Source organism: Anomalospiza imberbis, chromosome 5 (genome assembly GCF_031753505.1).
Source record: "Anomalospiza imberbis isolate Cuckoo-Finch-1a 21T00152 chromosome 5, ASM3175350v1, whole genome shotgun sequence".
NCBI classification, from domain to species: domain Eukaryota; kingdom Metazoa; phylum Chordata; class Aves; order Passeriformes; family Viduidae; genus Anomalospiza; species Anomalospiza imberbis.
This window is the reverse complement of record NC_089685.1, coordinates 24,974,066-24,998,343: the sequence shown is the minus strand read 5'-3', so window position 1 is coordinate 24,998,343 and position 24,278 is coordinate 24,974,066. Positions and strand designations below refer to the sequence as shown.

General features: G+C 35.4%; 1 protein-coding gene across 1 annotated transcript in view; it reads left to right on the top strand.

Moving 5' to 3' along the window:
- MDFIC (MyoD family inhibitor domain containing) overlaps positions 1–13,609 on the top strand; it is a 51,482-nt gene extending 37,873 nt beyond the window's left edge. Inside the window, exon 5 of the mRNA XM_068189925.1 lies at positions 10,062–13,609. Coding sequence (XP_068046026.1) covers positions 10,062–10,309 — 248 coding nt within the window. The 3' untranslated portion in view covers positions 10,310–13,609. The remainder of the gene's footprint in view (positions 1–10,061) is intronic.
- Positions 13,610–24,278: the final 10,669 nt, after the last annotated feature.

The window sequence follows — 24,278 nt, the reverse complement described above, 5'->3', positions numbered from 1 at the left end:
GTTCTCCTTTTGAATGTAAGAACTTGGATATATGCTCTGAGTAGCTTGTCCCATTCTGCAAATATCTGCAGTTCTGAGTTTTCTGTTACTCAGTCTGAGCGAAGCACAGGTTTTATCGTGCAATGATTAAAGTATATCTGGTGTATTGGAATATGCCCATAAGTAAATATTTGTTTTTAAAAGTGATTTTCTGGTTTTGAAATTTATTTTGCTTTACAGTTCTCTGACAGTCAAGTTTTATATTTGTGTAAACACATCTGCTGCACACATGTACAAGTTTTCTGACAGCTTCTTCAGCTTTTTAAGTAAGGTACCCTATGGGGCTACATGACAGAACTATAAACTATAAGTAGCATTCTTATCTAGCTGTTGCCTCTCAGGAAATGTCAATATATACTTCATTTATTCTATCATCCCAATGTTTTAGAAGATGAAAAATCAGAAAGTCTGGCAACAGTCAACTGCAATATCTAAATTAATACAAAGAAGAGTTCACTATTTAAAAGAAAAATTATTTATTGATAGCTTAAAAATAATTGTGTTATTACAACAAGTCATGTTAACCCCTTATGACTACTTCTGGAGGACTGCATTACAAAAATCTGATATAATTAGCCCAGTTACTTGTTTAAAAGACTGTAATTGCATTTAAATCAGGAATATATGCATATATGTGTGTATATATATATATATACACACATATATGCTTAATAAATTAATCTAGTTATACTAAGCCAGAAGAGTATATTATTAAGTTCAGTGACTGAGGATTGCATAGACTTTCTTTCAAAATGGTATACACAATTTAATTTGAACCCAACTTCTGCAGCTTCTTTGTATAATTTTTGGACAAAGAGGCATTTTTCTGAGCAGTTGCCTCTTCTGATTCAATGAGAGGCTATTGACACAGCTTCCAGGAAGATGGAAAAGATACAAAGCTATTGAAAATTATTTGTGACATTGCTGAACTAGAGGCCTTGCTTTAAATTTTACCATGTTAACCTCATAAGCCACTGGTTACTGCTCAAGAGTTGCTGAGTTTGAATTTACTTGAAGGTGTGTATTTCTATTCAGGCACATATATGTATAGTGTAATAATATATCTTCTAGGCAGCTTTTTAAATGGCCTTATGGAGAAAGAGACGAACTATATTTATTTTGTACTGTGAGTAATAAATCACCTGAATTAACTCACCTGCTTAGTTTACTATAGCATCCTGAAAGTTTTAGTAGAAAGAAATAAGGTAAACTTGTACACTTTTCCGATATTTCAATTCCCTTTAATTTTGCTATTCCTTATGTAGTACCTTGTATTTTATACTCTAATTGCTAGCCTTGTTTGTTTTTTTAAACCTGAAAATACACACCCTGCATTTTTACTTCATCTGCCTTGTCTTCCTCTTTGAGTGTTTTGATCTGCTGTCAGTCTGGAGACTAATGGAATTAAGTGAAGGAAAGTGGCCAGAGAAAAGGAATAGATTATGTCCTCAGAAAGAAGAGAAGCAAAACTTCTGTCTGTCTAGCTGAGTTTAACAGATAGGAAAGAGAAAATATTTTTCATTTTTATCCTTCCCAAAAGCTGCATTCTTCTTGATTCTTCTTAAAAGAGATGATGTGAATATTTCTAGAGCACCACACTTGGTTACAATGCAACGTTTGTCCAGATCTGGTACTTTGCTCTAGAATATTGTATCTGTTGACAGAACAGAAAGCATGGAAGGGCTTGAAGCAATATAGAATCATGAAACTTCATGGGCTTGCCCCTCATCCTACACAGGAGCATATTCGGACTCATGCTTATTTGAAATGTAGCATGCTGCTTCATATACTGCAGATTTCAGTATATGTACCAGAAAGATAAATGAAGTTCAGTCTTACTTTACCCTGGCTAGCACATCTGCCTGTGAAGGTTGGTGCTGCTCCTGTTGGCCTCCAAAGTACTAGGCAGTCCTAACACAAGCTATGAAACCTCCCAGACTGTCACCCCTCAAAAATTCACCCCACTGAAATTAATTGTTCCAACTGAAAACTCCACTTGTGCTGTGGGTGACATCTTGTAAACTTTTGGAGCTGAATTTTTTTAGGGAATGCTTAAAATGTAACAGATATTTTGGTAGCAGTAAAAACTACTTTTTAAAATGAGTCTGTAGTCTATGTGGCCATGTCAGCATTCCAGAATGTGCTGGTTAGAAACACTTTCACATCCAGTGAGACTTAGGAGGTTGTGAGTGCACTCACCAGTTCTGCTTTTCCTCCACATCTATTATTAATCCATATTGTCCCTGAAGAAATCTTACTCAGCTCCATAACTTAAACTACAAAAAACCAAAGGAATTATGAAATAGTTGGAGTGTCACTCCTAAAAAGCAGTTTTTAAACACTGTTTCAGTTCTAAAGATTTTTCAAAGGGACTGGATAGGTTTCAGTGAATATTGGGAATAAAAAAAATTTTAGCTCAAAGAAATTTTAATTATATTTTGAATTATTGATGCCAGAGGTGTCATAGTGCTTCCAAAATTCTGGTTGGTAGGCCACTAGCAAAGAGAATTTTAACTGTTTTGAACCCATTTGTTATGAGCAGTGGAGAAAAACACCTCGGAAACATGAAAAAGCAAGTGTAAATGAGTAAAAAGTCTAGCTGCTGTATTCAGATGCAGAGCATCCAGAGCTCTGATGCAGATCCAGATGCAGAACTGTCCTGAGAAACTTAAAGAAGAGGGGAGGTCTAAAGGCGACAGCAATGAGGCAGCAGTACAGTAGATCTAGATGTCAGGAAATGAAGACAGATGAGTAACTGAATACATACATGTGTATCAGAGTGGTGGAAGGGAAGTAATAATGACATGCAGAGTTGGAGGAGGAAAGGAAAGAAGTTGGGCAGGGGAAGGATGGAAGAGGAATCCAATTAAGGGAGTGAGGAGCCAAGGTAGGTGCTTATTATTTTCTAAAAACCAAACCAAGTTTTCCTACCAAGTCCTTACGAAGCTTGATGTTATATATTTTTTGAATCAAAGCAATAAGTTATGAAAAGTTAAGGATGGAGAGAGGGAATAAAGGTTTTAATTTGTTTTTGACATGAGGCTCTGGTCAAGTTGTTGTGACCTCAGAAGTTACTGTGTTTGGCAGGGAAATTCCCACAACTCCAGTGACTCAATAATTTGAGTTTATGTGGTACTTCACTCAAAAGGCTTTGAGCATACACAATTTTTGTGTTCATTTGGAAACAGTAGATTGTTAAACTATGCTGAACGGATCATGATCTTACCTCCTATATGGACAGTGAGATCTCCTCTAGTCTTTCCTTTCCAGGCACTCTAAATCAGAAAGGCACTAGAAGGCAACTTCTTTGCAATGGGATTCTTTCAGAAGAGGTCTTTAGGTGTAATAAGGCTAGATGCAGCAGTGAGCTAGACAAGAAAAGCCTGCAGCATGGGGGTGAGACTCTGGGGAAGGACAGCCAGTGCAAACTTGCCACCACATTGAAGTTGCCATTCCTGCTTTCCCAGAAGCAAAGCCTGAAGCAACCTTCCTCAACTTTCTAGACTGTGCTTCTTCTGGTGCTAAGCTTAGAGATGCGATGAACCATATTACTGAAAGAAAGTGTGGGTGGTTTTTTTTAATCCAGTATTTAAAATTCAACATTTCAGGGTGCATTTGAACATGACATCCCTTGCCCCCCCCCCTTCTTTTTAGTATAATGCAACTTCGTCTGTTCTAGATTTTGAATCAGAGCCTGGGGTTGGTGGACACTATTTAACTCATGTAACTCATGCTGCTGACCACATTAAATTATTAGAATATCCCAAGTGATACTGATGGCTTAACTGGCTTGCTGAGATGAAGCAAGTCCAACAAATAGCCTTTGTGTTAAGCCAGGGTCTTAAGAGCCACTAGGTGCATATACATGGAGAGTAATGAGTAGTTGTCTTAGCATGCTAGCAGACTTCTATTTGAAGTAGGAGTGTTTTACTTTGGTTTATATAACTTTATATAGGAAAAATGGTTTCCATGAAACTTTCCTTTAGTGTGCATGATTTGCAATAGGATTGTATTGAGATTTTTCCTCTTGAGGGACACCAGAGAAGCAGTAAGGTTTCTTTTATATACTGTTCAGTCATTTTACTGGTATTATTTACTGAAATTCAGTAAGAGTGTGTATCAATAGGCTAACATTGCAGGCCTGTTAGCCTGCAATGGCTTTTTTTTTCTCAGTCTGGCTTTTTTTTAAACATACATGCACTTCTGAAACCCATTCCGTAGCATTAAGTAGTATTTAGGCAGCTACTTGTTAGTATCCTGCAATCTCTCTACTTTAGCTGAAATTTTATTTGTTATGTTTTAGAAATTGGTTCAAAGTGATTTGTGTCTGAGCATGAAGTTCTAAACAGGGATTTTTGTTAGACAAGATTGTATCAGAACGCAGTTGTCAATCAGGCAGTGGGCAAATAACATTATCATATGGTCAAATGTCTGTTTTTTAAGAATGCATTTTGAAGAGTGATGTGTTTTAAGTATAGTTTACATAGTTTTTTTGCACAAAAGTCTTGAAAGGTAATTTACATGTTTTTTAACAGGACTGAGTAGAAAACAGGGCCTGTAACAGAAAAAGGGTCTTTCAACAGAATCTATTTTATAAGGACATAGTCTAGCTAGACCTAAATTGTCTCAGTATTTGCAGTGGTGAGCAGTGGCAATGAAGGCTTCATATTCTAAGGAAGTCTTAGGTATTGGAAATAAGCAGATTTCTTAGTATATCTATATGTTTGAAATGGATCATTTTATTCCTGAGGTTATGTCTGTATTGAGGGCTTAGAATATAAGCTTTGATGAAAGTTTCCATGTGTTCAGTGAGATTTGCCTGTTCAGACAACATTTTAATTTTCTTGTTCGATAGAGATAATAGTTTTTTATTTTAAATGGTGAAATATCACATATGCTAGGCTTTGTAACTGTGTTTTCCCCTGTCTTAATAAATGTCAGTCTTTCATCTAGAAGTAACCATACTCCATACAACATGTCAGTTTGTTCTTTCTGCCTTTTGTTGTTTTCCTGTGAACATTTTCCTGGGTGCAGTGATTTTTCTCTAAAGATAGACGGCGGGTTGCAGAGGCTGCCCGTGAGCCCCGCGCAGGAGCCCCATTGCAGAAGCGATGGGAGGTGTGACAGCGCGTGTGCCGCTGCTCAGGAATTTTGCTCCCCTCCTCTGCAGCCCTTCAGGAGCCTTGTGCTGGGGTGGTTTCTGGCTGGTGCTGTGCGCTCCAGCTGTGGGCTCTCAGCCGCTGGCGCTGTGTGTTCATCCCAGCCTCTGCCAGCCCACGCTGCCGGACTGCGGGACGCCTGTAGCACCTGCTGGGGCTTCTGTTCAGGGCTCTGCGGGGGCCCTCTGCAGTAAACCCCTGCTGAAGACCTCAGCTGTCACTTTGATTGTGGGTTTGCCCTTTCTGATTCTCTCTGTGAGACAGCAGACTGCCTGGAGATTTGTTTTGAGTGGTCTGAACTTGGTGAATATAGTTAGTAAGACGCGGACCAAGGTCACCATCCTGTAAGTGAGCTTATTTACCACTGTAGACATAAAAAACTTCTATCATATGTGACCTGCCTGCTTGGTATGAAAGCTTTTTGAGTCAGTTTGTGACAGGTTAGTGTCAAACATTACAAAAGCGACACATAGCAGCCTGCACATGCATTTCTCTGTGCATTTTTCAGTTCACCTTCTGCATTTCCTATTCAGTTTTGATGGTTGATAGTTCTCGTCTAATTGATGGTTGATAGTTCTCTCAAAATCTGTTTTTTAAGTAGAGCTGCACCTTTTCATAAAAATGAAAAGGAGATGATACAAGGTAAATTGAAATAAAATAAATGGATATTTCAGTATTTGAAAGAAATTGGATACCATGGTAATATCTGTATGCAGAAGTTTTAGAATTAAAAGGTGATGTGCCCATGCAATTGTTTAAAGGCCTGGACAAACATTAAAATAGTTTTATTTTGATATTGTTTCTTTTCCTTAAATGAGTGTAGTTGTTATAACTGGGGTAAGTTAGAAATGGAGCCTTCTGGGTTTTTATAACTGTGTAAACAATTTGAAGGGATCTTAGGCCTATTTCTTGTCTGGATCTTGTCTATGCTAACATTGAAAACCCAGTTAAAGTAGATGTTACATATACTGTATCCACTCTTTGGTTAAATCAGCGCATGGTTGGGTGTGTGTGTATGATACAGACCAGCAAAAACTTGAACATGTTGGTTTGGTTCTATTTGCCTTGGCATCGTTTAACAGTTTTGATGAGTTTCCCTAACGAGTTCTGTGCGTTTTGGGGATGTGCCAAAGGGCTAAGGAAACACCTTCACTTATGTTGATTTCAAAAAATGTCAGATGGGATGACCCTTTTAACTTCAGATCTAACTTTCATCCGAGACAAAATGAAAGAATAATTGAAGATAAGCTTGAGTATCTGAAAGCTCACCTTTTTCCCCAAACGTGAGTTGGTCTAATAAACTGTACTAGCACTGCCTACAGATCAAGACTGTTGTAATTTATGCCATTTAGCATAGCTTATGGGAGCTTGGATCTAGTCAACAAATGTGATAGTGTGTTTTGATGAAATCAGAAGCATTTGGTAAAAGAACTAAGGTAGATGTACTGGTTTGGAATTTATTTTTTTTTTAAGCATGCTTCTAGACATTGTTCACACCCCACATCCTCAGTTTTATGTAGTGACAGTCTCTAATGCAGCATTTCTCAATTAAAGAAAAGTGTAATACAAGAATTGAAAAACAATGGATATTTGAGGCTGGTGTGGGTGTACTGTGGAAGTCCTAAGAAAAAGTTTATCTTTGTTAATGATTTGACTGTGTGATGTGATGAAACTTAAATACTTCCGCAGAGAGGGAAATTGCTTTAATGGAAACTTAAACCTCAGACTTAACTTACTATCAACAGTAGTGCATCATGAATGCCAAGGCTAATGGAGTTCTGTCCACAATAAAGATGTGACGCTAACTCTTGATTATGTTACTATATCTAATTGGAAAAGAAGAATGAGACCCTCTAATTCTCAAACAAACAAAAAAGCTTAAAGAAATAGATAATTTTAAGCTAGCACCAGTGTCGTAACTGGTATTACTGTATCATTTCCTTTTTACAAAAGACTAGAATATACTCAAAGTTTCCAGAAAACACATTGTCAGACATTAAAATCACCAAGTTTACAAATACATAAAATTGTTTAGTTCTAATTGGATTAAAGTGATCCACTCCTCAATCACCTGAAAAAAAAATCAGATTTTGATGGGGTAAGATTAGAGTGGGAGTTAAATATAGTCTTTATTCTTAATGTTAATCTTAACATCTAATTAATGTTAATCTAATGTTATTCTTAAGAAGTTTTGAAATTTAGAATAATATGTAATTTTAAATAGTCTCCTTGGTCTTATAAGCAGGAAAAATTTATGGAGTGTCTTGTGCAAGCAACAAAATACATTGTGGTGGTCTCCAACATGGTAATGAAAATCCTGTGGTCATCTCTCTTGAAGTGAACTTTGTATAGAACCTTCATGGCTGTATTTACTGATCATAATGACAGTCAGTTTTAGCTGTATAATGTTTTCTGTGGAACTGACAGGTTGCTGTAGGAATGTAGATACTAGAGAAGGATGAGTTTTGTGTGGCATGGTAGTTTGTTATTACTACAAAATACAGTGTAACTGTATATTTTACCTATAATTGCATCTGTAGATCAGACGCCAAGAAATAGGGGTCACACATGGAAGAAATTATTCTTCCACCCATTTTATCCAACTGTATTACAGCCCTTTAGAGTCATGATTCTGAATTCACCAAGTCAGGTAGGACTAGGTAACAACATGCTTTGTCACGTGTTAAATAATTGCTACCTGGATAGCTATTAAAAGTCAATAACATGAAGAACATAAAAGCATGATTATTTCAGGTTTGTCTTTGAAATGTGGATCAAAGTTTGTGTTCATTGTTCAAATGAGTCATTGCAAGAATGAAGAGAGCACTAAAGGGTATCTCTACTTTCTGTTAATTGTTTGTGGAGGTTAAGTAAAATTGTTATATAAAGACTTTTTAAATCGAATATTAGGATTGCCTTCTGGGGAGAAGGAAGTAAAAATAAAGAGGAGGTAAATAAATCCTTTTAGTGTTTCAGTCTTTGAAGAAGAGATGGAAAAGAGGACCCTCTGCAGAGTTCCCATAATAATACTAATGGCCAAAATTTCTTACTGTGTTTTGGACCATTTTTCATATTTTTTACTTTTGAAATACATTCATTTATATCAGTGTGGCCTCTTCTTGTAAGTCTTGATTAGGCAGGTTTTTTAGATAAGGAGGGAAAAGTTCTTTTGTGCGTCCAGAAAATGCTTTCTGAGTACAGTCTCTTTTTTTTAACCTACAATCTCTATTCCTTGCCCATCAATAGAAACTTGTTATAAGATGTGTATTCCTCTCCCTGCAATTTTACTTATCTCTGCCTGAAGCAGGCAAGATTTTTTTTGGACATCTCATTTACAATACGTATACACACGAAGTTCATTATGGTATACTAAAAAAAATTTGTAGAACAACATTTGTTGTTGTATTAGCTTCTTCAAGCTGCATTTTAAAGATGTGATATATTAAAACCATAGTTCCTTGAATATGAAGGTTTCTTAGATAGAACTCTTGGCTTCTTTATCTTTTTCCTTCATATTAAAAAAAAAATCTGAAAGGAGATTATACCTGAGCATATTTAACACCATCTCCATGACAACCAGCTAATTAATCGCTATCAGTCTGGCTTTGGTCCTCTTCAGTGAACTGATACTCTCCATCTTCTGTGTTTTCTATGAAGGTCATTTATTTAGTGACATTATGTCTTTGGGATTAGAAGCTTTTAGTACCAGAAACATTTTCCTGGTCCTAAACTGTCTGTGGCTAAAGAGTTCAAAGTTTGCAGGCAGTAAAAAGAATGAAAGCTGAGGCTATGAAAGGAAAGTATTTCTCCCTCCTGAACACATATTTTTAAGTTTTCATTTTGTTTCTGAATGACTATTCACTGCCTCTTACAAATTAAATATGTTTATATGTATGAATTTATACATATTATGTAAAATAGAGTATATCCCTCAGTCCTGCAGTCTCCTTTTCACTGGTACATGTTTAGTTCCAATTCTTGTTTTTCTGTCATGTCTCATGGATGTATTTTTTTGAAGTTACTCCATATATTTACTCTTTGGGTGCTGTATTTTTTGCAGCTAGTTTGTGGGATGCCTTAATTATCTGTATAATTTAGTAGTACTTCTAAAAGCTGGATATTGGTGTTCAGGTGTAGTTAAGAACTCCTGAAGAATGAAGCAGTACATTAAAAGAATGGCAGTTCTTCAGTAGATTTGTGTAGAAAAGCAAGAGAAAAATCTGTATTTTTACTGAATATTTTACATATTGTTCAAAGTAAGAAATGCATTTAACATGCTGTTAAGTTGGTTTTAATGTGTGCAAAGAAACAATAAAGAAAGCCACAATGTTTAGGCAGCTCCTTTATTTTTCTTCACATGTATCGAGCAAACAAAACCATTTCAGATGGGCAAGATGAACTGGGAAGGGCTGGAAATAATTTTAGGTAGTTTCTCTCATTAGTTGGGTTTTTTATTATTTTTTATTAGTTTGTGTAAGAATGTATAACTGAAGATAATAGATATGGATATTTTGTGTAATAAATGGCTGAGGAGATTGATCTGAGCAGTTTAGTACTTGGGATTTGTATGAAGTGAAGTGGTGACAGGAAACTTGCATGGAGTTGGAGATGAGCTGAGCTGCAGAAGTGACCATGAAGATAGGAAGCTTTTTTTTTTTTTTTTTTTTTTTTGTGGTAGATTATGTCTACTCTGAACCGTTTTCATTCAGCTACTTATGTGACATTGTGATGTATCTGGATTTAGAATGACATATTAATGATATTAATGATTTTTTCTTTTCTTCTTTGCCTTTTTTTATTGTTTTGTTTGTTTGTTTTGTTTGTTCCTGACATGTTACTGAACTATTATATATTGCTGTGAAGATTGCTGTGTTCACTGTATCCTGGCTTGCTTGTTCTGTGAATTTCTCACCCTCTGTAACATTGTTCTGGGACAAGCATCCTGTGGCATCTGCACGTCGGAAGCCTGCTGCTGTTGCTGCGGGGATGAGATGGGGGATGACTGTAACTGCCCATGTGATATGGACTGTGGCATAATGGACGCGTGTTGTGAATCTTCAGATTGCTTGGAGATCTGCATGGAATGCTGTGGGATCTGCTTCCCATCATGAAATATTTATCCGTTTCTTTTTTATTCTCTGTAAAACTGGAGAGCTTTTCTTTAAATACATTTGAAGAAAGACAAGGTAAGATTTTCACACTTGCACTGTTAATTCCCTTTATATAAATATTTTTTTAAAAAAAGCAGTCCTCAAATCTGTATTCTTAACACAAATTGTATAGTTTTGTATGTGAAACTAAAGCTACATTCCAGCTTCCTTTTGGCTTTGCAAATGGAAGAGTTTCTTGTTATAGGCTTGATGCTGTAGTCTTATGAAGGCAAAATTCCCATTTGAATTGAGTGATAGTTTTTGGTCAGAGAACAGACTGCAAGGCAAACCTTAAGTATTTGCCTTTACCTACTTTAATGTTTAAACACTCAAATGCCTCCATGCATAACATGCCTTTACAGGCATTCTGAAAATCCAGATAGCTCTATTTCTCTCTCTTTGGGTTGAAAGCAACTTTGCTCTATTGTTTTAAACTTAATTCAAAAGCCAGTATCAGAAATCTTCTGTTGGTTTTGCTACAGTGGTCATGTCGGCAATGTGTCTTTTGTTTTGAATATCTCATTGATTAGAGAGCAATTCCTGGTATTTTCCATTGCTGAGATTATCTGACAATCTAAAGTCAAATATAAGTTTTGCCCTAGGCTAGAAGAGTACCAGGATTTCTTTATCATCAATCAGGACAGAATAGACACCTTATCATTTTAGTTCAGTACTATTATTACTTGAAATGCTTTGTCTTAGAAAGAGACTTTGGAAATCTGTGTTGACATGAAATATATCCTTAGAGTAACAAACTAATCGACTAACGATATTTCAAAAATTTGCTATAAGAGGAAAATTGTTAGAAGTTAACTCAAGAATCTAAGTTAACTCAAGAATCACTTTGTTAGAAGTTTGAATCAATTGTTAGAAGTTAATTCAAGAATCACTTCATGTTGCACTATACATGAAGTGGCCTGGTCAGTGTTTGTGGCTTTGGAACCAGTGTCACATAACTTAGTATTTATTTCTTTATGGCGTTAGAAAGATCTACAGAGGGTAGGAGAATTTAAACAGGCTATAAAAACAAATTTAAACTGATTTGATCATGGAATTCTGTCATTAAATGCAAAAAGCAAGTGAAAAAGTGTTTATTTTCAGATACATTTTAAATGTTATATTTAAATAACTGTGAAAAAAAGATTATTTAAAAATATATGCTTTAAAAAGAAAAGGATTGGTATTTAAAATGTTTGGAAAATACAGTTAGGATCTATTGGACCTAACTGTATATTCCCTATTATGCCATCAAGGATTTCCAAGAAATATCTCTCTTTTGTAATTGTAATTGTGGAACACATGAAGAGGTTTGTGGCATTCCCAGACTTAGGGAATCAGACTACCCATTTTCTATACCATCTGCTAATTTCTACCCTCAATGTCTGTAGCTCACAAACTGTTCTCTGTAAGCCACCCACACACCTTGATCTCACATACTTAAAACTTTCCTGTTTACACTCCAGGTATTCCACTTGCAGAGCGTAGAGTTGTAGAACTCCTAAATTCAGTCCTTGTTACAAGAGTCATCAATAGTCAATAACAATAAATGTCTCTTTCTACTATAGTGAATTCAGTTTATGCAAATGTGACAAGCTAAAGATCACAGGAGTGTGAAGCTAAGTCAACAAATGGTCTTGATATTAACCACAGCTTCTTCTTGTGAACACTGACTAGTAGTGCCTACTACTGCAAGTTATCACTGAAGCCGAATCCTTAACTGTGCTAGGGAGCTGGGAAGTGTTACGTTTTGCCTTAGCGTATGCAGTATTGTGGTGTATTCTGATGCAATGCAGATTCAACCTCAGAGGGTTTCCTAATCTGTTTTTTTTTTGAGAGTTGCTACAAGTATTATTCTTATTAGTTTTGGGGGTTTTTTCCCACATATTGGGCCAAATTCTGATCTGTATTGCATAAGCTAAGTTCATTTCCGTTCGTGTCAGAATTTATATTGGTTAAATTCCAGTTAGAGAGCACAAAAATATTATGGTAATAGGCAGGCTAATAAGGAATAATATAGTTAAATAGATAAATTCCCAGTGCTCAGAATCAGGCTCATGGGGCTCAATTATGACTCCTAAAAGGCTGAACCACATTGGGAAGGGGGAAGAGGTGCCTTGGTTGAGTGGCATTGCCTGGAGGCATTTTGTCTTTGTAAGGCATAATGCCTCTGGGGAAACTGGGGGCATCACATTGGGACTCAATGCACCTTGGAAAAACTCTAGACAGTACTTTGTCCATTGTAGGTCTGTGGTTGACACCGTGGTTGTGGGAACATGTTCTCTGGGGCTAGACAGCACCATGAACTGTCTTTCCTCATGTCCTTCTGGTCACAGAGAGGTGAATTATGGCTGTTTCTTTTCTGATTTTGCTTTTGGGACAGGAAAGAGGAGTCTCAGTGTCTTGTCCTGCCCCAATATCCATGCCCTGCTGGAACAGGTCCAGTTCTGTGCTTGGATAATGCACATTTGTGTATCCTGCTTTTAGTGAATGCTAGATCTTACTAAAAGTTACTTTTACCACAGGTTGATATGGTTTAAAAAAAAAAATTAAAATAAAAATCTAGGGAGTTATTTTACTGTGTAAAAGTTATCTACAGAGTTTGTCCTGCACAAGCCCTTGTTTGTACTTACGGGAACTTAGTGGATTTTTGATTTATTGAAATTATAAAAACAATAATTAAAAAATGAACTTTGTTCATGCATACGTGTATATACTTTTTCTCTCACACATGGACATACACACACAGATATGTCTTTTCCCACTTTATTTGTGAAATGCTATGAAGTAAAAATAGTGTTATTAAACCTCATAATGATTAAAGTATCAAAATATTAGTTGAAAAAAATTGTGTATTTTGTTTGACATTTAAATGTAATCTGCTACTGTTTGTCATAGAGATATTAGCACTTTTGAAAAATGTATCTTTGTAGCAGAGAATATTAGCATGTAGTTTAAGGAATTCCTTTCTATATTTATATCCTTAAATTCTGTTTTGTAATTTTCACTCTATAATCAGTCTTGTAAGCACCTTGTGTAATAAAAAAAGCAGAATTGGAAGTCAAATGTGAAAATAGAGTTAAATAAAATGAAAACATTAGAACTTAATTTCTGTTGTATAATAGTTCTTGTGAACTTGTACAGTGTTTTAGTTTATAGTTCTGCAAACTGGCCCATTTGAAAGACATGCTGTTTGAATTTTATATCAATTGGATGTGCTACCTGCAAACACTATTTTGAAATAAAGATCTTTATTTTGAAACTTTTGGATATCACCTTCTTCTAGTCTTGCCTTATTACTCCTCTGAAGAATAATTTAATGTCTTTTTTGTGTTTTTTCTTCTGCTTTAACCCTTCCTAAAGGTGTTGGCCTTTGGGTGCCAGAGGGTGAACTGGTGTACAAGTTGTCTTACAGGTGGAGCTCAGCCAACTCAGGCACTAGAAGCTGTGCTAGTATGAACCTCCAGCAGTAAAAAAGTTTGTCATCAAGAGGGAAAATTCATTCCTTGGTGAAATTGGATTAATTAGTTGAAATTACAGTAATCATTACATTTTATCAAAATAAAAGTTATTTTAATACATCCACAGCAAGTCTTCAGTTTACTAAAAACGAGCTGAACCAAGAGTGTAATCAACTCTTAGTATTCATATGATTTTCTTTTCATGTTGGCTTAAGCTAAGTGTGAACATCCTTATACTACTTTAAAACTGCAGAAACTGCATGTCTGCAGTCTTTTGCACTAATTTTCCTACATCTGTACCCCCACAGAGGGTCAAAAAAATTGCTTCTCTGGACATTATACAGGAAAGATGATAAAACTGGCAGAAATTGTGTTTGAGTGTATATCATGAAGTCTTGCATAGAGACTGTGCACCAAAATAGTTGTTTTAGTAAAATAACTGATAAACACATAGAAAAATAGCATCCTTTGACACCTATTTTATTTGGTTTAGCCAGTATCTATAATACATAAGATTTCTAGGAAAAAAAGGCTCCTGTAAAGAAGGATCACGAACATTCAGGAGCTTTTGGATTGAGTAATGGCTCTATTTCAGTCGTAGTTCTCATGTTAAGAACTGTGTGTTGACTTAGATAAATCACTGATTTTATAATATTCTAAATGATAAATTTTTCTGACCTCTTCACACACTTAGGCTTTTTTTTGCATTATCTTAATGGTTGCAATATTTTATGTATCTTCTTGGAGAGCAGCGTCAATAGTATTGATGTATCTCCATGTTAAAGCTTTTATTGTCTCCAGTCTTGTAACTTTCTAAAAGGTAACAGATCATAGAATGAACGATGTATCTAAAATTTTACTCTTGGCACCAAAATTAAGTTAAACATTGGACAAATATCTCCCTAGTGTCTTGTCTTAGTCTTTGAGTGCATACACCACATACTGGAAAACTGCATATTGTGTTGATGGCGACAGTAGTAGCTCTAGAATCCTTCAAACGTTAATCTTGTGTTTTCCCTTACTTTCCAAACCTTTTGCCAACTCTTAGCACTTCCAAAGAGATCAGGGAGACCTTAACTCAATTTTAACAATGAAAGAAGTTCAATAAAAATAATACACTGCACTCACTTCCAAGATGCACTTGTTGAGTGTGCTCAATGCACTTTTATGTGAAGTTGTTTGCTTATACAAAGTTTAGCCTACTCTTAAACACTTACGCTGTTTACCAGCGATTTGGTGCTAGTGTCATAAAAGGATGGGTTTTCTCTCCTTTAGAAAACCTTAATATGATGGGGTATTTCTACTGCAGTTGGAAAGAGAATGTTCTATGAGTTATCTTTCTGCAAAACAGGCAGATGTTTAAATAGATTAGATGTTCTTAATGTCTTTATGTTTTTTAATCATAGGTTCATAGAATGGCTTGGGTAGGGAGGGGCCTTAAGCATCATACGATTCCAACTGGCTTGCCATGGGCAGGGACAACTTCAACTAGACCAGGTTGCTCAGAGCCCCATTCAACCAGACTTTGAGCCCTTCCAGGGCTGGGGCATCTACAACTACTCTGGACAACCTGTTCTTGTGCCTCATCACCCTTACATCGGGAATTGCTTCCCAATATCTAATCTAAATATCCCCTCTTTCAGCTTAAAGCCCATTCTCCCTCATCTTATCACTACATGACCTTGTAAATAGTCTCTCTCTGTTTGCCTTTTAGGCTCCCTTCAGGTAGCTAGAAGGCTGCAGTTAGGCCACCCAAAAGCTCTTTTTTCCAGGTTGAACAATTCCAATTCTCCTATGAGTTCAGCACACTTCATAAAACACTGCGTACAATCCTGTTTTCTTATTTTATGTACGCATATTATAGCAATTGTTAGTACATTACCATTCAGTACTCATGAAAATGGAATGTAAGATGAAAGACTGCATAATACCTTTTATACATTTAATAGTGCCTTACTGATTTTTATTCTGGTATGCGTATGCTATTTTAAATGACAAAGTACTCCACTATAATTGGGGCTCTTTATATCATCTCAGTAGGGTATGTAATTGGTGCCCAAGCACTATACAATTCCTCTTCAATCAGTGATGTAGGATTCAGAAATTTGTCTCATCTCCAAGTTGCACAAAGTGACCACACTGTGAATATGCTGTATTCCAGTATATTTCATGTTACAGTCCTACTTTTTGAGGCACCAGATTCACAGTGCCTACCTTTCTTAGCTTTTTTGCAAGGTAGTATATTTGGTTTTGTTTTGCTTTTAAATTTTGGTTCAAAGAGAATTGAAAGTGATTTCATTATGGAAGTCTGGGACAATACCAAGATACATGTTGCATTGTGAGTTGTTTCTTCATCTTTTCTATGTTCTCTGCTATATGCAACTTCTAGTCAAAGAGACTTGTAAAAGTGATGTCTTTGGAGCTTTGGACTTAGCATCTAAATAACTGAAGCTCAATAGTGTTGAAATATTTGAAAATGAATTGATTTTGTCTTTCTCGGTCAAATAAAGCACCAGAAGTTCTATCAAGATGGATTCTGCAGAGTTTTGCAAACTGACAATATTCAAAATAGTTTTGCTTACAAGAATAAGACTAGCATGTTAGTTTCAAACTAACACATTTGAGAGTGGCAATATATATGTGTGTGTTTGTATATATATATATATATATATATGCTAGTTTTTAGATTCTGAGCTACCTTCAGTTACTGAGGACTAGTTACGAACAAGCTGGGAAGAATAAATGTATTAAACAAGGCAGTATTTCTTTCCTCCCTAGGAAATGCAACTCCATTTGTCTGTTTCTTCATGTGAGGAGGAGACACCTTGATTACATATTTAATGTAGACTAACAGCAGTGGTTTAGAATCCACAATAACTTCAAGGTCATTAGAAATAGCATGTGAAGGATAAAGAGAAATGTGTTACAAGGATCCCACTACTCTTGACAACTGCTGTCTCTGCCTCAGTAATCTTTTCAACTACCAAGCTTTCATGGGGTTAAGTCTAAGAATTAAGGTATCCATGACAGAAATTTTATATTCACTCTTGTTTCTTCAGAAGGAGTAATTAGACATATTTACACAATTACATTTTAGTAAACTATTATGTCAGCTTAACTGTAACACATATTCTAGTTAAAGTACATTAAGCAGCAATCCAAAAGCAATTTAGCTGCAGAATGCATTATTTTCTATCTAATTATTTGCAAATTAATGAATAAAATTAAATTCCAATCACTGAAAAAATGAAGCAATGGTGAGAATCAGAACTACATATTAGTTAAAGCTATGCAATGCATAACAGAATTAAAGCTGCCTTTTATTCAAATTCAATGCTTAAAAAAGAACAAATCCATCATCTTGAAATTTGACTTGTAGCTTGACATTAAAAATAATATGAGTAGAATTTTCAGTGGGGTAAGCACAAAACTAGTTCAAGTAGTGTCACTCTCAATTAATGTACTCAGGTGCTGTGCCCATTAAAATTCCCACTTGTGGGTTCAGCTCTCTATGCAAATGGGGTCATTACCTGGAGAATTTAATTGGGTATGACACTGGGAGTAGGAATTTTCCTTTCAAAATAAACCTTCTTGCACACATTTTCACTAGAAATTTGATTGTTACATATACTTCATATTGTTTGGCTCTATAAATATTTACCAAAATTGAGAATGTCCTCACTTACTTATTCTTTTACAGGTAATTCATAATGCATCAAAATGATTTTTAAATTGTTCAATGTATTGCATATACAAGTCTTGTTACAAAATCTGTGGTGAAAATCTTTTTTTTTTTGTGTTAAAATGGTATTTTTACATGTATCACATCTTTTTAAAGCTGATATTAATTTCTATAGTGTCTGAAAGCAGAACCACAATATTTTTGTAGTACATTTAGATGTAAATTTTAAAAAGGCTATTTCATACTGAACTCCTACCTTACACATTGTTTGGAGAAGACAAAAAATATTGTGTTTCTTAGTAATATTAACTTCCAACTTTTCTGGACATTACTTTGCATAATCATATGTATAAATAAGGCTAATACTGAAAGATATTAATCCCAAAATGTACATACAAATCTTGTGGAAACACAGAATTACATGATTGGATGAAACTTCTAGAGAACTTCCAGTTCAGCAGTCTAAGCTTTAACAGTGTCTAAAAACATTTCTTGGAAGCCTCTGATGAAGGGAGCTTTCGACACTAGAGGTAATTCTCACTTGTGCTACAGTAAAGTCTTAACAGCTTTTTTCCTTACATCCCATTTAATCTTATTTTCATTTCTGCAAATAAAACTGATGCATCCATGTTCTGTTCCCAGTGGATGTGTAGAACAATCACCATTCTCTTGTCATAACCTTTCATATAGTTTTGTATTCTCCTGCCTAGTTTCTCTTGGCTAATCCAAAGAAATCTAGTCCCAACCTGTTGTTTTTCAGTGCAACATTAATTTCAGACACTATAAAACTGTATGAGCTGTCCTTCTCATTTCAAAGTATGACAAGACTGAGGGAGCAACACACGAAGGAATTTTTTTTTCTGCTGATAAGAAACACAGATGTTGGATAGTGTATTGAGGTAAAAGATTCATTCTTGTCAATAATGTGCATGGATTTCTGTGGCATGAAAGTTGACGGTATTTCACTTGCAGCTTAACTTCTGTAAAGGAAACAGTCCAAAGAATCAGCATTATGATCATCTACATAATCCCTTGAAAGATTTTTGTGGGATTTGCAGAACCCTTTAAAAAAATTCCAGGATGGAGACCTGCAAGTGTTTTATTAACAAACAAACTGATAAAATGAATCAACCATGCCATTAAAACTTATCTACATTTGTTACTTCTACATTTTCACTTCATCTCAGCTTTCAGCTTTTTGCCACTCCTTTGGGCACTTGGTTTACTAATCCAGCATCCTCTGTGTTTTCACTGAAACTTCCTGTCCAGTTCTGTTGGGTCTCATTGCTTCTTTGATGCTTAATACATATTAATGAAGGGAAGAAAAGCTACTGAAAAGTGATGTTTTTTATTATTAAACTTACCTGTAACCTTGTAGTAGCATTGCAATGTGGTTTTAAGATCATAGGTGAGAATGAATTTTAACATAAACAAACTGTTTCAAAAGGTTAGTGCTCCCTTACTACTCTTCATGTTCAAAAATGGTAATTAGAATAATTTTATTCACAGAAAAGATCTAATATATGTCAGTGTAGTTTTATGGAAAATACTTCTCAATTATTATTCACTAATGAGAATAAAAGTTTTATAAAATAATTTTACAGCCATAATATACCTGAGTTCTTAACACTTTTGATTTAGGAATGATGTGACATCCTGACTTGCAATATTATTCTTTAATATGTACAGGTGATGTAGACTGAAACCAAGTAACTGATAGGTCTCAAAACCATAGTTGTCAAATGAAAACTTATTAAAAGGGTGATTTTAGAGAGGCTCTGAGGAAATTGATACTGTGCCTGCAACTCTTCAACATTTTAATCAATGATATGGAAACATTTCTAGCAGTATTTGTAGTTGAATCAATAGTTGATGGAACAGTAAATTGAATACATATCATTACAAGGTGCTTATTTAGAGCAATTTGAATCTGGTAGGATGGATCTCTTTTCAGTAAATATTTTTCCATGCTATGAAAGGGAAAGGAAATATTCAGAATTTACTTCATATAAAAAGGAGTAAGTTCAAACACTTAGAAAGGACTTGAGGATCATGGTGAAAAAGGTACTGAACAATGAGTTTCAGCTGAAATCCTGCAGCCTTTCGTGGTGACCTTTCAATATTTCAAATTCAATATTTCAATATTGAGTGAGTGGAAGCAAGGAAGAGTGAGTGTGCTAAGGAAATCAGTTTCAGAACACACTTTCAGTCCTTCATGTTTTGAAAAACAGGAAGCTCAAAACAGAACATCAGAAATTACTTAGAGATATAGAATCACTTTAGCAAGAGAGAAATTCAGAGCTTATTCCACTCAAGTTTATCCAGCAGAACACTGAGCTGTGACTCCATCACACTGTACTGGAATCTTCACAGTCACAAATTACAGTGCTTTGAAGCTTTTCATATTCTGCCAGAGAGATACAGAAATAACTAAGCTCTAAAGCCAAACAAAAATGGATGGCAAATTTCTTACCCAAATGTACCTCTAAAGGTAGTAATGAGTTGAACAAACCATCAAACCCAGCATTTGATTACTCACCTCTTGCAGTCTTGGTCCACAATTGATGCTTTTCTCAGAGCTACACTTACCTTTAAAAGGCTGTATGTGTATATGAATACATATGTATAGCACATACAGAGAAAAAATGTAGTCAAGAAATGTTGAACTGGACAGAATTTTATTTCTTTTCATCTTAGAGAACTTAGATGAGATGAGGCAGTACTACCTCATGGATTTGTCTGGTGGCAGGAAGAGATTACCCTGTGTGAATGGGTTTGTAGAATTCTTACTTTTGTCAAACATTAAAATAAAATAAGTACTTTTTTTACCACTGCAGGATCCCCACAACACAAATATGTATGTCCTCTATCATAGTAGTTGTCCAGAATAATATGTGGTCACAGATGATTCCCATACCAACATTCAAATATGGTGAATGTAGGTTATAGTTCTGGACTAATAATTCAAATAAAGATTAATTTCTATTTCAAAAATGTAAAACACATTAGATGTTAATTTCAAGGGCAAAATGAAATTGAAGTCCCTAAGAAAATACCTTCAATTGGATGAATTACCTGTAAAACAAACATCATAGATAAAAAGTGAATTTGCTTAATATAAAAAGAGGTATTAAAATGGGCTGTGAAAGGAAGATAAGCAGCAGTGTTAAGATAAACAGTTCACTCATAGTGAAATAAAGCATGAAAGTTCATCTATGGTATAGAAGTTTATGGAAAAGTCACAAGACAAAATGCATTCCAGTGTATTAAGCAAAGGACCAATGGGATTCGTGTGTTGTGAGCTGCCAGTAGGCTCATCATAACTATTAGAAATCTACTCTGAAATGTTTAAAAAGCAAAAATATAGAGCTAGAAGGTCCAATTCCTCTGAGCTGAGAAAAGGAAGTGGATACTGACTGTTCTTTGTACACTATCCTTCCACACCTTGCAATGCAGGAAATTATAGAGCAGGTGGAGAGGTCAGATGTGTGTGGAGACTTGACTGCATATTTCACTTCCCTGCTCCTTAGTTAGAGGTTATTAAAATGCTGTGTTACATTGACTCAGTTGTAATTTTGCATTCCCCTACTCCTGGAGGAATTTAGCTCACAAACTGTAACATTAGGTTTGTTTATTTTTTTTTCTTAGGCTTCCTTGGTCCTGTATTATTCTTATGAGAGTCAAATGACAAAATGAAAATTGACCCCTATGGAAATCATTAGTAGTTTGTAAGACTGTATTATGTGACATGGGGATTTCTCCAAAAACCAAATGAATTTTATCCTTTTTTTTTCCTGGTTTCCAGAGAGAAAAGTTTTTAATAATCCACTATGATGTATATACTTGCATGTGTGCTTATCCATTTTGTTACTCCCTACTAAGGACTTTTAGGCCATGTGGTCTTGTTTAAATGAAACAAAAAAATGAGAGCAATTTTAAAAAGCCAAAGAAAATCACAGGAGACTGATCTTACTCTTACCCCAGTGAGAGGACACTGGCAGAATTTGGTCAGCTCCTGTAAGCTGTCAGGGAATCCACAGAAGGGAGACTTACTAAAAATATTTAATAGTGGCAAAACCTGCACTTGAAGTTCACATTTTATTAAATGCATGGATATAAAGCTGAGCAACTGAAATCACACAAATAGAAATTAGTTCTTTTACTCATAGAACTAGCTCATCTGTGAGGTTTAAGCTTGACTCTCATATATATGAATAGTTTAAATTACTTTCAAAATAAATCCTACTTCTTTGTTTCCTGTTTTGTAACATTTACTTTTGAAAAATTGTGCTGTATGGAAAATTCTCCTTCAATGATTCAAGGTTTCCCCCTCTCCCCCACTAACAGCTTTCTAAATCCGTTGTTCCAAGGAAGTCTTGAGGAAGAAAAGTAGAAATTACTGAAAAAATAATTTGCTAGTAGTCAAGAAATAAAAGACCAAAGGACTGAAAAAGAAACTCTGTTGATATTAAAATATTTTCTTGTTTATTTCCATTGTATCAATAATACTTTTTGACTCAAGACTAAATTAAAAAAAAAAAAAGTTTATCCATATAACAAGCTAAAACAAGATTCTGAAATAAAGAGTTTCTAATTAAAACAATAAATAATATACCACATAATTGTGCTCCAAGTTAGCATTAATAAAGTATTATATGTGTAATTTTTACAACTAGAAGTATCTCTGTGGCTGTCATCTTTTACTGTACACACAGCTTGATTGCTGCAGAGTAGACATCTGCCAGAAACACTTCAGTTTAGCATGATGAATTTACTATAACCCTGTCAAAAATTACATAGCAATGCCAAAGTATTGCTTTGAATATAGGTTGAAAAACAGAAATAAGTGTGTTGAGGAAGGTTTTCAAATTCTCTCAAAATCCAGTCATTACTGCTGTTACGGCCAGGCACATAGGAATGCTGCTGCTCCATGGGGGATTCCTGGGAAGTGAACATTACTCACTTAATCAGGGTAGTGAAAGGCAAAGATGTGTTGACTGTAGGTGCCCTGCGTACATTATCAGCATCCCAGCGAGGAAACTGCTGCAAAAAGGGCAGGCAATTTGCACAGAAGTGTAAGGGCTTTCTGAGGCTTTTTGTTAAAACTAAAACACTTGTTTGCAATATCCTCTGTGGTGACTGTATTTCAGATGCTTGATTTTTTAATTATGTATGAAACACTCTATCCAGCACTGCTTGGGTTAATATGCTTGTTGAAATCTTGTGTGTGAATGATTTGGGCCAAATTTGAGCACAGATAAACAACAGAAGCAGGAATAAGGAAAAGTACATGCTCTCTGGAGGCTTAATGGTAATTCTCTAGGATCCTGACATTTCAAGAAATAGTCTATCAGGAAAGGTAAGTACACCTGCATCTTTGATAAAAGATTCTTCAGTGTCTTATGTGGTTTAAATAATTGTAGGATATCTCAGTATTTTCTCAGGTTAGATCTTTTTGTATTTTCAATAGAGGCCAAAGATATTCTAGCATGTTTCAAACAGGATGGGATGTTCTCAAATGCCATAATTCTGTATTTTATAAAACTATTGTTTATGAAAGGAAATTATAAATCTGCATCTGCATAGGCCTATTGTCTGCCTACCTGTATGAATATTACTATAACCTTCATGTAAATCCTGGAATCATGGGTATCATATCAATACACAGTCTTCTTTAATGGGCTTTTAAACCCTAGACAGCAGAACTGATTGTTCATATGTAGATACAATTAGTATAAATCATTATTTCCTGAGATTAATATACTAGACGGACATGCATTGTTTGCTTTGTTATCATTTTCTGTTGTTATGTGATTTCAAACACTGTGTATAAAGGTCTGGCAGAAGTGTAGCAAGGGGTCCTTCTGTCTTTGCTGATATATATGGAAAAAATGTTACCAGTGAAACCCATATTAAATGGAGGAACCTGCCTTTCCCTCTTACCTTTCCCTTCTCAGAATTGTTCTTCAGAGTTCTGGGATAGATGAAGCCAAGTTGCTCATAAACAGCCAAAGGGAGAATTTCTTTGTTGCATCAACAAGCTGTGGTGGGGTATATGGGAAAGCACCTGTCTGTGAACTTTCCTTTCAATAGCTTCAGTCACTGTATTTATGTCTATAAATGTGTTGCTATGTGACTATAAATGTTAATATTTGTTCATGCACATGAGTTCATCTCTAACTAAATATTCTTGCTTGGATTGCTTATGGCTCACATCCTACTCTGCCTTGCTCCTGTGAATTACCAGCCCAATATGCTGACGGACTGACAAGACACCCTCTTCTGCTACAGCTGAATTAAGGCCGATGCACATTACCCACAGTGCTGCCTGACAAATTGAATCATCTGCTCTAAGTGATTTTGCCTGTTTCAGAGTACTGGGGAACTCAAAGGGCATCAAGTCAAATTACACATTGATTGCTGTTTGCCCTGTAGCTTTTGCACACAGAAGGAATCACATACAACACTTAGAAGATTAGTGGAGACTGCATCAAGGGAATATCACATGCAAGCATGTGCAAGTTGGACTTCTCTGGTTGGTAGTAGCATCACAAGTCTAGCCATCCAGGAGAGAGCAAAATTTATGTTAATGTGTGCTTCCCAGTTGACACAGATGTAGACTACATCATCCTTCCTGTAGAACTTCTAATTCCCAACTTAACCACACCTTAATTCAACTTTGGTTTGGGGTTATTTTTCCTTCATCAAATAAACAAAATGTCAGAATATCACCATTAGAATTATATCTAGATTATTCTATGTAGAAAAACAAATCCATATGTATTAATGT